General features: G+C 40.4%; 1 protein-coding gene across 6 annotated transcripts in view; it reads right to left on the reverse strand.

Annotated features, from left to right (window-relative positions):
- PIGN (phosphatidylinositol glycan anchor biosynthesis class N) overlaps positions 1 to 14,974 on the reverse strand; it is a 105,609-nt gene that overhangs the window by 49,308 nt on the left and 41,327 nt on the right. For all 6 annotated transcript variants that reach the window (XM_068670892.1, XM_068670894.1, XM_068670891.1 and 3 more), the window contains exon 12: positions 13,144 to 13,199. In XM_068670892.1, the coding sequence (XP_068526993.1) occupies positions 13,144 to 13,199 (56 nt within the window). The remainder of the gene's footprint in view (positions 1 to 13,143; positions 13,200 to 14,974) is intronic.

Consider the following 14,974-nt stretch of genomic DNA (forward strand, 5'->3'; position numbering starts at 1 on the left):
TCTCAGCACCACAGAGGAAAATTGTCATGGGTCCCAGCTTCATGACAGCTGATAAACAGATACAGGAAGGTTTTCCTTCACACCCTCCACAACGCTGTTGAGCCACAGCATCTTCGCAGCACCCCCAGCACGATGGCCCAGCAGTGTACCATTCACCCTTGCGCACACTCCTCCACACACAGAAATCCAAACTTCACGTTTCAGGTTGTGCCAAATCCAGATCCAGCCTTGGGGTCTCATTCCTTTTATTTTAATCAGCAGCAATAACCTGGGTGGGCACTCAGTTGAACCACAGGGGTAGTTTTTGATGTGATGCACCCACTGCCTGGAAACACTTCCTCCTGAGCATTTGATATGAGCTGTAGGAACCACCACTGCCTGCCACCCAGAAGCAGCTGATGCATCATCAATGATACATACACGCTATCTTTTGAGCCATGAAACCGACATGAATGATTCTGTGATTGACCAACCTGATTTTTTTTTTTCTTTTACTATTACTAATAGTACCCTGACGTGTTTGGCTGGATTGCTTTGATTTCAGAGCACAGCAGTATTGAGCAGGAGTCTTCTAAAACATATAAGATAATAGCAGCAAAATATCTATCTTTTGAAAAAGGTAAATAACTAGCTGCATTTAAAATGTTCAGCTGTTTTAAATCTAGAAGAATCTAAATGTGTTGTTATCTGTAAACGAGAAGGAAGTGAGAGGCCCCATGGAATTCAATACACTCAGTAAAAGAAAAGCAACAGAGGAAGAAAGGCAGATGAATGAAATAGTGGTAGTGAATATTTAATCACCTTAACTTTGGAGGGGAGGGCAGAAGACTTCAGAAAACAGTCTTGAAAAGTAGCAGAGTGAATACTGGTTGTTTCTGCACCTTCATGGTATGTCCCTATGAACATCAACCCTACAGCTCCAAAGGCCAAGGGCTACCAGCACATAGCCAGAGAGCGTGCACCAAGGCTGGTGATAATTCAAGGACGAATCAATTCTTCAAGCAGGCTAATAAGATGCTAGCACTGCCTCAGAGAAATCTTTGATCTATCTAGTTTTGCTAATGTTTTTGGCAGGGCAAACTGCCAAAGGAACCAAACCCACGTGGCAGTTTCCACCTTGTGAATAACAGGAAGAAGAAGTGCTAATTTTTAGGTAAGGATTTAAAGAATCTGGAATAAATATTAAGCAGCTTCATTTAGAACTTCAATTCATCCAAAGGGTTCCTATGTGAATTGTCTCATTTTTATTGTTTTATATGTATGCTTTCTGACAATTTTATCTTTCTAATATTTAATGCAAAGGTTTAATATGCTAGAAAAGCCTTATTTTTACTTTTCACTCTCTATTCTTTCCTACAGTCATTTAGCTATAAATCCCTTAATTATCTTTTTACTCTCGATGAACCATTTTAATATTAACGAACAAGTTACAGTCTTTACCTATTCCTTCTTCGATGACAGCTCCTGGGATCTCTGCACATGGAACGGCGTAACAGACTAAATGTTTTTTTAAGCAGAAAGGTTCAGTAAGTCAAATGCACAATGCAATTATTATGTCAAATGGGGTTGCCATTAGCGAGTGCGCAGTTAATTCTCAATAGCTACCATCGTACCACACATTTTACCTTACTTCCATACGCACGGATTTCAAGGTACTGACAGCACAATTATGTATGGTTTACTTCTCTGTTAAGTTAATGAATTCTACCAGACACTGAGGACTCTTCACACATACCTGTATCAAAATGCAAGTTTCATCCTGAATACAATGTTTGATTGTCACCTTACATATTATTTGCCTCAATATTCAATAAAAAATAAAATAAGTGATGAGAGGATTTTTACATCTCACGCCAGACTAAAGAGAAGAGTTACTAAACATGCAGATTATTCCTCAGTTAAGGTCTGAATGTAGTTCACCATAAGCAACTTATCATCCACCAAGGATCTCGATTCGCATCCTAAACCTGACAAAGAAGATGGGAAAGAAGACCCTCACCAGAGGTAGGAGAAAGAGCAAAGAGATAAAGCTGACCCACGAATAGAAGAGGAAAGTTGCCTAGAAAAGGGAGAAGCCAGAGACTTAAATAAACAAACAGCCCACAACTAACTCTAAAAAAATAACTAAATGAAGTCAGAACAAATGAAAAAAACAGAGCCCAGAAAAAGCAGACACAGACTTGTGTGCATGGTACTTGGATTTTACCAGTTTTCTGTATTTCCCATACTACCCCCTGAGGAGTGTTTTTAAAACTGTTATTAGATATAAACATCTTTGTCTATTTCAGTCAGAATATGTTCCAGAACAAATAAGCCATCAATGTAAAAGCTGCATGCAACAGATCACTAGAAAAAAAAGTATCACAGAAGTGGGAAGAGAGAGGAAGAAGAAATAACTCACACAACCTAGGGCAGCTAGAAACCATAAGATATCATTTTCTTTATGGGATAACAAATGGAATTTATACCTACAAATGAGGCTCTGCAACTGGACTTCACTCAGGTACCATGAAATGAAATACTTGCATGCTAAAATCACATATGAAACACAGCGTGCTGAACTATGTACAACACCAGAGACCTTGAGACTTACTGAAGTATCACTTAGGAGGAATTTAAGAATATTTAGAGGTACTGAGAATTCAAGGCAATGCTGAAAATTAGTGGATTTAGCTCCACCCCTACGCATTCAGTCATGAGAGGTTCCACCATAGTATAATACTATACATTACAAGGTAAGCAGACTCTGGAAAAGGAAAAAATAAAGCTGCAAATTGCAGAAACTCACCCTTTTGAGGCAAACAGTAAGGAACCACCCAAAATAAAGGAACAAAGAAGAAGAAAAAGTAATACCTAAACAAGTATTGTATCTCTTCAAAGATGATTATGAATGATGGTTAATTTTGACTATCTGAACACATACAGGATTTCAGTGCATGAGTACAAGTAGAATAAAATTTATCAGGTGTCAAGAATTTCAGTCCTTACAGACGAAATTTATGGGGTGCTACTGTCTGCTAATTCCAACAATCAGAGCACAAAGTGGAAAAGCTGTTTGCTAGGTTTTGATTTTAGATGTGACCAAACAACAAAACTGCAAGGCAAACATGAATCTGAGAAATTAAATCTTGAACTATTCTTAGCACCAGTTAGTTTAACTTAATTGAAACCATTCAGAAGGTTTAGAATACAAACCAGATAGTGTCAGAGACAAGAGTAAGCAGGCCAGTTATTTCCCCTATGTTTCAGTGTGCAGCAATCCCAGAGGCACTACTAGTATGCTAATGTATTCTCAAGGTCATTTAATGCACACACATGCAATTAATATTAATAGTAATTACGTGAGTTTAGTGATCATTATTAAAAAGATCCTGAACTCTACAAAGAGAGCTTAAAGTTGTGAATGTACATGCTCCTCCTGGCTACCCATCAGCATCCAGTTCTACAAAATTAAAAGTACAACTAGTAAAAATGAATTTTTTTTTGCTGTAGCACAATATCCTAGAAGTCTTGTTTTCGCTGCATTTGCCTACTAATAGGAAAGAGAGAGCAGCTGTCCTCCTTTCTTTGAAGAAAGCATTACAAAATACATCGCTCACACACTGTAAAATGTAGTACCCTGAGATTTAACTCAAACAAAAAAAACCTACGAACTTAATAGTCCCATATATGATAAATAATCTAAATGCCTTCACAACATTAGGCCTCTACATTCTTCACGGGAAATGATGGTGGCACTAGGGGAAGGGTAATTTTGTTTTTCAATATGGCCATCTGAAATTAGCTTTCTAGCTCCAGACAGAAATCACAGCTTCATCCGTGAACAAACACAGTTAATTATGAAAGAAAACAATTGGGCTAATTGTGCAAGTGCTTGTAAACCATCCCTTATGAGATGTTAGCTACCCTTCTCATAAGCATACCTGACAGGATTAATCTTTCTAACGCATCATTCACGCTTCATATCAGCTAAGCTATTTGACAGCACTAATAACAAGGCTGAGATGAAGCAAGGCTCTGGTAGCAATGTCAAGGGGACCTCTCTTTGGCCAGTGAATCTTATTTATCATCACGCTACAGAATTACCATCCCCGACAGCACAGACAGCGTTCTACAGTCAAACCATGAAACCCAACAGCAAGAGACATCTTACAGCGACATCTGTATCCTCCACTACCAGTATGTTAATTTTATTATGTCTGATCATTTGGGTAATGATTTATAGTCATTATATTGTACAGTACATTTCCCAGAATTATGCCATAAAAAACCCACAGCCCTTAGGACCTGTCGTGGTTTAACATTTAAAGTGCTCCAGATTTCATCATGAAAGTCAAGGAAGCATCACAGACTGGCAGATGCAATGTATGAAGAAAAATGCTGAGTTGCTTTTTTCTTTTTTAAAGCTTGCTGCCAAGCAGTCGAAACAAATTTGTTTTCAGTTCCCTCAAACACACACGCATCCCTGTATGTATAACTAATAGGCTACTCACACTTGAGAACTTAATTTCTTGCAAGAGAACTCAGTCTCTCCAATACCAACTCCGTGTACCTCACCATTGTCAGCTCATACACATTACATCCATCGCTCCTTTTTTTCCCCTCTCCGTTAGTAAAAACAAACGCAAATAAAGAAACACCGAATCCTGTGCATTCTACAAGACTTTTGGGATGACAAGATTTGCAGAAAGCAGTGATCACACTTCTACAAACCATATCCCACCAGCAGCAATAGCTGCTCAGCAGACAGCGATCATCTATCTTTGCATATTAGGTATTAGGAGACGGGGAAAAAGACCAACTCTTCCCACTGAGGAGAAACAAAAATCTTGAGGTTAAGGATATGCATCCCTTGAACCTCATTATGAGCCCAAATTAGATGTGGAAAGGCCACCTGAATAAAGCCTACTAGGATTTTGTATGCATCAGCTTCTCCTGAACATAGTCACAGGATGGTTTGGGTTGGAAGGGACCTTAAAGCCCACCCAGTTCCAACCCCCTGCCATGGGCAGGGACACCTCCCACCAGCCCAGGCTGCCCAAAGCCCCATCCAGCCTGGCCTTGAGCACCTCCAGGGATGGGGCAGCCACAGCTTCTCTGGGCAGCCTGGGCCAGGGCCTCACTGCCCTCTGGATAAAGAACTTCTTCTGAATACCTAATCTAAACCTACCTTCTTCTAGTTTAAAGCCATTCCTCCTTGTCCTATCACTACACTCCCTGACACAGAGCAGCCCAGGTCTCTGCCACACACCTGCAGTCTCGTCGTGCTGCGTGGGGCCAGCGCTAACATCTCTGCTCTCACCAGGAGAGAAAATAGCCAGCGAAGGAAGCAGTTGCATGTATTCAGACTGTTTACCAACTCTCCCGCTGTGAGGGAGTCATACTAAGAAGGCCAGATTGCTTCCAGTTCAGCAGTTCTGCAATCAGCTGAAATAGTGCTTAGAGGACCAACTATTATTATTTTGATCCACATCACTGCTGCTGGCGAGATGGCATCTTGGAAGCGCAGATATAAAACTCGCCCGGCGCTTTTGCAGGGCTGCTACTCAAAAGATGTGCAAGTAATGGAACAACACTTTTTCACAGCCTTTTCGGAGCAGCAAGAGGATCTAAAAACAAAGCCAGTCTCCTGCGAGAGCTGCCTTCAAACACTCCCACCGTACAACGGAGAGCATCTCAGAAAGCATCAGGTAGGAAAGGACAACGCAAGATACTCACAGTGTGTGATGTGAGATCAGTCTGGCAGAAATGTGATTGCGTGCCTCTTCCTGATTCACATCAAATTGGTGCTAACAAGCAATCTGAGCACAGAGATGTGATATTAATGACAGTGCAATCAGAATCAAGCCTCACCTTATCATCCTATCATTTCTTTTAAAGACGTGGTGCATACCCTAGCAGCAAGAGAACAAAATGCATAATACAAAGCCCTCCCAATTCTCTATCAAGAGCAGAAACTGATCAGAGAGTGAATAGCAAATGATGCGAAGCCATGAGTTCATTCAGTGGGCCGGGGAGAAAAATCAACCCAATAAATATTTCAGAAATCAAAGCCTGGAACCATGATGTTTACTTTTCATTGAACTCGCTCTGAAGCACAGAGTACATGATGCTACTAGAAGCAATGAGCAGGAAAAAATCGGGTGCTATAGTTTCATGGACTTTACCAAATTACACATTTACATTCATTTTAACATTCAGAAACTGATTTTCTCCATTTTAAAAATGTGTTTGTTCTAGTTCTTTATATGTGCCTGTTCAAAAAAAAAAAGAATTGTCTTACTGTATCTTCAAAAGACAGACAGAAAGCACGTACTGTTAGATACAGAAACTTATTTCAGTGTTGTTCGAATAGTGAAATACCAAAGATCAAACAATTCAGTGGGTAACTTGGTGATGCTTAACCTGTAGAGACAGATTAAAACATTTTAGTAAAATGTTAAAATTCAGCCTACGCTACTAAAGGGGCGAGTCCTATGAAATTTTGTTTTCGTAGTTTAGAAGATGCAACTCATTTACAAGTGAAAAAAAAAAAACGGTAATATTTCAGTGTGTTAAAGCAGTGCTAAAGAAAAAGACAGTCACACTAAAGAGTTAACCCACGTTAAAGAGTTAAGTTCCTCTGACAGTGCTACCTAAGGCCCAGGACCCTCACTTTTCCACCTCCTCCTGATCCAGCCTCTCCTCTCCTGCTATTCCACGCCAGGTGTTTCAGCTCTGTAGTGGCTCCAATTCAGCCAGGTTTTTGTGCCTTCTGAATTTTCCAACTACTGTGCTAGGGTAAGTCAGCCAGTCTAGCTGTAGAGCTGCCGTCAGTCGCCTTTGCAAACTTTTTTTCTTTTAATAAATATTAAAAGCACCACATCAGGCACTCTGAAAAAAAAAAGAGGAGTAAGAAGAGTAATGGGAGACTTCTAAATCTGTAGCAGAGGAGCCACGGGCAGCTCTCACCCAGTGCTGGTACTGCCTGCGCAGCCTGGCCTTCATCTCACAGCGCAGCAGGAAGTTCTCATGTGAACCTCCGTTTTGTTTGACAGTGGAAATAATAAATAAAATTGATTTACTGTAAGCAAATCACATAACAGTTTGAATGAGGAAAGGGAAGGAACCTCTCCACGGGCAGGACCTGTGCAGTGCTGTGGGAAAATCCATCTGGGCTCTGCCTGATGCTACAGGAACATGAGGCGGGGTGCCTGGCATCCAAAGGGCCATAAAGTAAGAAGAATATAGATAATGAGCCAACCTTATCTTATGAAAGCAGCTATTTTATGCTATTTGTTGTGCCTTTCTTAGTGAGATCCAAAGATCCCTGTGCTGTTTTTCCCACTTGACTCCCCCAGTGACAAACATCCTCCTCCATCCCTTCCCACCCCACTGCCTGCCCCGCACACCCCCCGCACCCTCACTACACGATGCCTTGTAACCTCCCAGAAAAGGCCCGTGAGATTTATCCAAGGTGACAAGCAAATAAATACAAGTCTTGTGATATTTTATGTTAGCCTCTCAGATTCTCCTAAAGACCTGACTTTTTTTTTTTTTTGCCAAAAAACGTGCGTTTTATAGTAGACATAGATTTCTGATGCATCTAACAGTCCTTAACGTATATAACCATGTGTGTCTCAGGTGCCACCATTTAAATAAATGTCATTTATTTAAACAAAACAAGAACTTGATGCTTTAAAGGATGCACTGTGTTTACTGACCTCAAGGGACCCTGCCCCACCTAATGGTGGAGGAGAAATCACTCGTTTCACTTTGATCCAAATGTCAATTTGTTGAAATATTTCTTAGTGCAGTTTTGAAAGGCCATCAGGCAGAGGGAACAATGGAGTGCTGTATTTTCAGTCACGGAAGGAAGCAGAGATATTTGTGCATATGGCCTTTCTTTGAAGTTGCTGTACATCTTCAGAGACACTCCACACTAATGAAAGAACTTTCTATTGCCACGGCAAATCACAGAATGGTTTGGGTTGGAAAGCACCTTAAGGACCATCCACTTCCACAACACCCACCATGGGCAGGGACACCTCCCACCTCACCAGCCTGCCCAAAGCCCCATCCAGCCTGGCCTTGAGCACCTCCAGGGATGGGGCAGCCACAGCTTCTCTGGGCAGCCTGGGCAAGGGCCTCACCACCCTCTGAGTGAAGAATTTCCTCCTAACATCCAATCTAAATCTCCCCTCATTTAGTTCAAAACCATTCCCCTTCATCCTGTCATTATCTGCCTGAGAAAGAAGTTGCTCTCCATCTTTTTTTTTTGAGTCATATCTCAATTTATATGGGAGGGCAGGGGGAAGGAAATGTTACATTTTCACACAGTGAGGGAGAAACATGTTTCAATTGCAGTAGGGTGCACACACTAAAATGCAGGGGCTTTCTATAGAACTAGAGCTATGGAAGTCATAGCTTGATTATACATACCTATAGCTCCTGGATTATTGAAATTTAGCATTCAAGCAATTAAATTATGTAAGAATGCTTAAATTAGTTTAAGAATGCAACATCAAGGTGGTAAGAGGTTTTTCATATATGAGAAGATACTAACATGACAATGAGTAACAGTTATGCTGTTTCCTGAAGAAAGAAAAAAAAAAACACACCTTTCTTATTGACATACACTGCCAAAGACATTCAAAAAAGCACAGCTAGAGGAAATCAAGCACTCATCATCCAGCTGCCCGTCTCTCCTTTGTATGTGGTGGTTCTTAACCTACTGCTCCTGCTGTCTTACCACGGGTCAACCAGAACCTGAACAGCTGGAAGCTGTCTTGCCTGAAAGCATTGCATACGCCAGCCATACACAGCAAGCACTCCTGTGCTTTTGTGTAATTTAATACCTTAAATCTCTCACACCTGTTGAAATAATCAAGTTGTTTTAATTGGTTTAAGAGGATTTCAATGCAACACTGCCATCCCCTCTACTCACCTCACTATAACTGTCCTCCTGCTACTCCTTTTAGGATTTCTTGCAGAGCCTGGAGGTGCCAGCTTTGGGAATGCTTTTGCAACAGCAGCATCTGGCCCCTTGGCACACTCCTCTTCAAACAGGGCCAGCTCTGCAGTTGCTTTAAGGTACATCAAGTGGTGAGAATGCTAAGATAATTTCACTATCCTGGACATCGGTCTTCCTGTCAGCTGTCTTCAGATTTGTCCTCCCTCTCTCTTTCTTCAAAGCATCTGGTATTTTGGTACCTGCCTTTCTTACTTACAAAGGTCAGGGCACTGTGCCTGGTAAGGTTTTGTTACACAAGTAATCTCTGAAGACTTGCTTTTCACAGCTGGAGGAAAATGCAGGGAGTGGAAAGAGGTGGGAGGAAAACTCATTTCAGGCAGTAATCCCTTCAGATATCCAACTGGAATTGCCTATAAATATTCTAAACAATTATTCAACATAAGCCTCACAAGTGACTGGCACACAAGCAGGGGATGCTTCTGCTCCTGTGTATTCATTCACCCCTCTAGGGGCAGGTTGTGCACCTTGCCTGGCAGAGTCAGACACTCACAGCTGAGCTCCTTCCAAAATGTGTACTCAGTTTCACAGGTAGCCTCAGGATACGTGTTTATACAGATTCGTTCCTTGATGAAGAGACGTGAACTAAATGAAAACGACACTGACAGCCAGACACGTCTCTATTCATAGATACGGCTACCCAAATTCTGACCTGCCTCAAAGGTGATTAAGTAGACGCTTACTGAAGTTTCCATTGCATAACAAGGGCCAGATCCATCCTCCCCATCCTTACAAATTTGACAGATGATTTCAGAGATGCAATTTGGGTCCCAGAGAGACATGGCACATTCCCAATGGCCTCCTTCCTTCCCTGCCCATTGTGCTAGCCACTTTTCTACTAGAGGATAGATTCCTTGTAGAGATCAGGAGACTTTATCACTTCAGGAACCTTCCTCTCTGTTGCCAGCATTGTATAAATAAGGCATAAAAACAGGCTTGTTGTATAGATAAGACAGCTTAATGCTTTTGGTGTGAGAGATTCAATGTCCAACTCAAATCACAGAATCACAGAATTTCTAGGTTGGAAGAGACCTCAAGATCATCGAGTCCAACCTCTGACCTAACGCTAACAGTCCCCACTAAACCATATCCCTAAGCTCTACATCTAAACGTCTTTTAGATTTTGAGTCATTGCAGCAGTTTTGAAGAGTTTTCTAGTCACACGGCAATGATACACCTTGAAAATTCAAGCCCAGAAACAGGATCTCCCCCTTAAAATATAAGAAGAACCTTTTCATGCTATTTCTTGCTAAAAAATTAACCTGAGATTTTCTGGGAAGATTTATTTCTACAGAACACATTATCTGTGAATGTATCTCCCTCTATACAATTACTATTAAAGCTGTGTTTATATCAACTTCTCTGGAAACAGAACGTCTCAGTCTGAAATTTTACGTTCATATTTCTTCTGCAATTGATATCCACATTTCAGCTACACAGACTTAAACAACATTTATTTAATTATACAATTTAATTTAAGTAATTAAAGGAGGGCAATTCTTAGGCATTTTTGTTTATTTTTGGGTTCTCATGGTACTGAAACAGAATGTGTAATATTCCAAGATGGTGTATTTACTTTTCAAATTTCTACATAAAGCTGATGGTCCCAAAGCCATGAACTATGCTTCACTAACCTCCGATAAACTAGGGAGGAATAAAGCATTATGGTTTCTGAGCATCAAGTTACAGATTTCACACGCCAGAAAGATTAAAAAAAGGATATCTATCTCCTTCGTACAAGAACTCACATCTATGAGTAGTGGTGGAAGAAGCTACTCTCACCTTAATGAAAGGCCAGTAGTGGTCAGAAGAAACAACACAGAGCTGTGTTCAACAGTGGACAAGGACAAACACAGATTAACATCAACTTGTGGTCAAACCTCTCATTAAATCTACACTGACAAATCCAAATAGTGTATAGCTGTGCAGAAATGGAATCTCTATACCACTACCAATTATTTTGAAACAGTATACCACGAGTTCTCTTGCTCCAGATACCCACCAAAGATGGGATAATTTACCTCCTGTATTGCATCAGTTTTGCCATCTTTGAAGAGACCGCTAATACAAAATTGTACTTTTCCTTTCACACCATTTTATTCAGTGTAGAGATAGCAGTGGAACAACGTGTATTGTATTACCAGATTTCAAACTGGATCATATAGGCAATAATGCTGCTGCCTTCTGGGCTTCTATCCTTCAAAACACGCTCAGCAGCACACAGCAAACAAAATAATTCTTAGATGTGTTAACAAATTTGAGGGTTCTGACAGTGAACATGGACAAGGCTAGCTGTGAAGACTTGAAATGTCCATCTCCTCTCTGCCCCCAGACACACACACTACCTGACCTACCCAGTAAAGCCAGCAGAAGGGGGTACATGCCTTTCCCTGAGTATCTCAGACATAAGCCAAATTTTATAAGTCAAGGAGCACTGTGAAAACTAGTTAGCGTCTGGCTAAATTCACCCTACAGCACACTGTGGATGAGTATTTGCTTTAATGCATCATGGCCTGTGATACAAATCTTCTGTTTTCCTAATGTGAAGAGAAACAATATCTTGAGGAACCAAGGAAAGTCTTTATGCACGCAACACACTAACACCTTTTGTAGGGTAATTCACACATCCAAGGAATTGTTTTGGTTTCACTCACCTTTCCCTTGAAACCCTTATCCCAAATTCTGATTCAGAAACTATTTAAGAATATACAGAGAAAGTAAAATAAATGTGTTCTTGCAGTGTGCCACACTGAAAAGTGACATTATTTTTATACCAAGTTTTAGTCATATTTTCTAAGTGATGTCTCAAGCACTTCAAGAACATTTCAACCCAAAATATACCTTCTCTCCCCGCAGGAAAAAAAAAAAAAGAAAGAAAGAAAGAAAGAGGAAAATACCAATTCATAAGGCAATTAGCAGCACTTAGTTCTTTTAAAGATAAACTTAACACTAAGAAAAACACACCACATTTTACAGATTCAGACATTTCTTGCAGAAAGATGAAATTTAAAGAAGAGCTGTGAGGACAACTTAACAGCCTTCCCCACAGAACCAAAGCTGACTGACTGTCCTTTGCACATGGCATTTTTGTTCCCTACAGATCAGTAAGTTATTAGGCAATGCAATTGTCATTCTTAATCAGAATTTAAACCAAAGCATTCGTTATGTGCCCATGATTGACTTAACCGGGGTCTCAGAAACTAGTGTCTTGGAGCCCTGCCCTTAGAAGAAGCTAGTGGTGTAAGACTCACACAGTAAATCTCTATTCTGAAAGACAGCAATCTTATTTAGCAGTTACACGTACTTCACGGGAAAAGAGCCTAGTACTTTCCTGCTCCTATGATTTAAAGATCTTAATTAACATCAGTTTTATTTCCCAAAGGAAAACAGCTGTGCTCAATGACAAAGCATTTTTGGAGCTCTCCACACACTAAAGGCAGAACCAATCATGCGCCCCCATAGCAAAGCTTTCTCAAACCTTCTGGGGCAGCGGGAGGGCAGTAGGATAAAGCAGCTTTAGCTGGATAAGACGGAAGGGTGAGTGGGTCAGTAGCAGCTGCGTACATTGGAACAGAGCTCACAGATACACAAATCTTTTTCAAAATTCCTTCATGGCCTTGGAAACAAATACTAGGCAACACAAAGACTTTGAGCCTCATTTCTGGCTGCAAGGGGTTTTGTTTGTTGGCTATTCATTAGAATTTAAATTGCAGAAGAAACAATTCCTAGACCAACTTTGATATACATACAATCTGTTCTCTTCCTCGTTTGTATTTCCTAACCCTACAGCACCTTCTTTTCTCCCAAGGAATGATAAAAGAACATAGCAAACAAAGAAATCAGAGAGACTTACCATGCAGTCTCTATTTAGCTACATTGTCAAAAAAGTTAAGTAAATAACCCTTAACCAAAGACTAACTGTAGGAAATGGAAATTTTTTTTTTTAGATCTACTTCTAACCAGAACTTTTAAATAGAAATTTATTGCATAAAGTCTTCATTAATGCAAAGTTTCATAGTTAGATAAGCACTATAATTTAACAAGGAAGGAAGAGGCCAGATTTCTCTGTCATTATATTTCACTGAAATACCAAAGCATTAAAACAATCAAGGAAAGTCTTTACAGGCACTTACTTAAACGGTGTGAACAGAAATGACAATGTAGTTGCCTTTTTCTGATTCATCTTAACCTGCATAAGAAAAAAGTTACACCATTAAATGCAAGTTGCAACAAGAACAAAAATTATGTCAGGCATTAAACTAAGTCACAGAAAAGTTCTAAGACCACAGAAAAGGAATTAAATCAAGTTGCCAACAGAGTGCCCAGGAAACCGGGTGTTAAACATTTGTCTGTATAACTCCTCTGAGTGCTGAACCAGTGTTTTTGGGAAGCCAGAGCTGCTCCAATGTAGGTAAAATACAGCTCCCTCTCTACAGCAGTGATTTTTTTACAGGACTTCTACCATTTTCAGGATTTCTAGCCATTTCTTTCCTTTATCCTAACAGACTTTAGTGACAGTCTCCTGTGAAAGTGGCATTATTTATGCTGGACAGGAACTGGAACACTGCTGCAACAGTGCTGAAGCAATACTGTTAGATCGATTAACCTGCACCTGGATAAAAATAGAAGGCTTTGATGCCAGAGTCACTTTGCCCAAGGCCCATCAAAACATCTTTAAGGTCTCCTGCACCAGTTTGACTTGAGTTTGACTGCTGGCATAAAGCAGAGGAAAGAACTTTCTTGCACACTGCTTCCAGAATCTGACAGCTTGAAGTAGCAACCCACATGTCTCATCCTATCCATCCAACACAACGTCCTCTCTCCAGGGAGTACAAACTGTGGTCTGGTCAGTCCATCAAAAGGAAAAGTAAAAACCCACTTGGCATGTCTAGTGTGCTACTTCTGCTTCAGCAAAGAAATGCAAACAGAAATCACCAACAAACCTTCCAAAACAATTCTAGAAAGAAGCTACCCAACAAGAAAATAGCTTAGCACAACAAAATTACAGAATAAAAATAAAGACAAGGAGGACTACAACTACTTTTTTCTTAAGTAGTCCCTGAGACAACAATTTAACCCAAAAGAGCCAATTTCCATGTTCAATACTTAGAGCAGAGGTCTTCCAACTGTGGAGGCTCTACCAGCATACTTCAACTTCACACCCCAACAGCTAGTCACTTCCTCTGCTACATGCCAGCTCTCCACCACCAGAGATTGGAAAGCAGCTCTGCTGTTGACATGGCCAATTTGATAACCACATAAACCTTTTAATAATTTGGGAACCTGTCCGTTCAAGGGACAGAAGGTGCTGAAGGCACTAATCATCATGTTACATCATTATCTCAAGTGAGTGCCTTGCTCTGCCATCATCACATGCTTTCTTGACGGTTCTACATGCCTCTGCTTCCTGTCCATGGAGATGATAAATTTCCTTCAAAGCATTTCCATGTCTTGCCAAAACAGACTTTTAGGATTTGTGTTTTTTTAGGATTTTAATCCACAGTTAAACAGCATCTAGTGAAACAACCCCCCCCACACACACACTTTTGGACCACATACATGTTCTTACAATATCCAATATGAGACAAATCAAGATAGAAAGCAGAGAAACGTTTACAAAGCATACAACAGATATTAAGCATAATCTAAAGGTTAATTAACACACTAATTTTGTTTCCTTAATGGACATGTGCCTGTTACTTTTTGATCTGTTTATTGGTCTGCTGTAGAGCCTTGTCTCCCAACCACTGCTGAAAAGGAAATTTTCCTTCACCAACAGCAGAAATTAGTGCTCAGCTTCAGGCCTACCTACGAACTGCTGCAGGTTTACACTAACATCAATAAACATCAGCATTAAGATCCAAATCAAGAAAAAGTTGCTCATTTCCCTTACTAGGGAGATGTTTTACTGAAGTCTTTCAAACCTCTTCAGATACAGTTCACAGCTAGTATCAGCTAGTATAC

The sequence above is a fragment of the Anas acuta genome, chromosome 2 (assembly GCF_963932015.1).
Source record: "Anas acuta chromosome 2, bAnaAcu1.1, whole genome shotgun sequence".
Taxonomy (NCBI): Eukaryota; Metazoa; Chordata; class Aves; order Anseriformes; family Anatidae; genus Anas; species Anas acuta.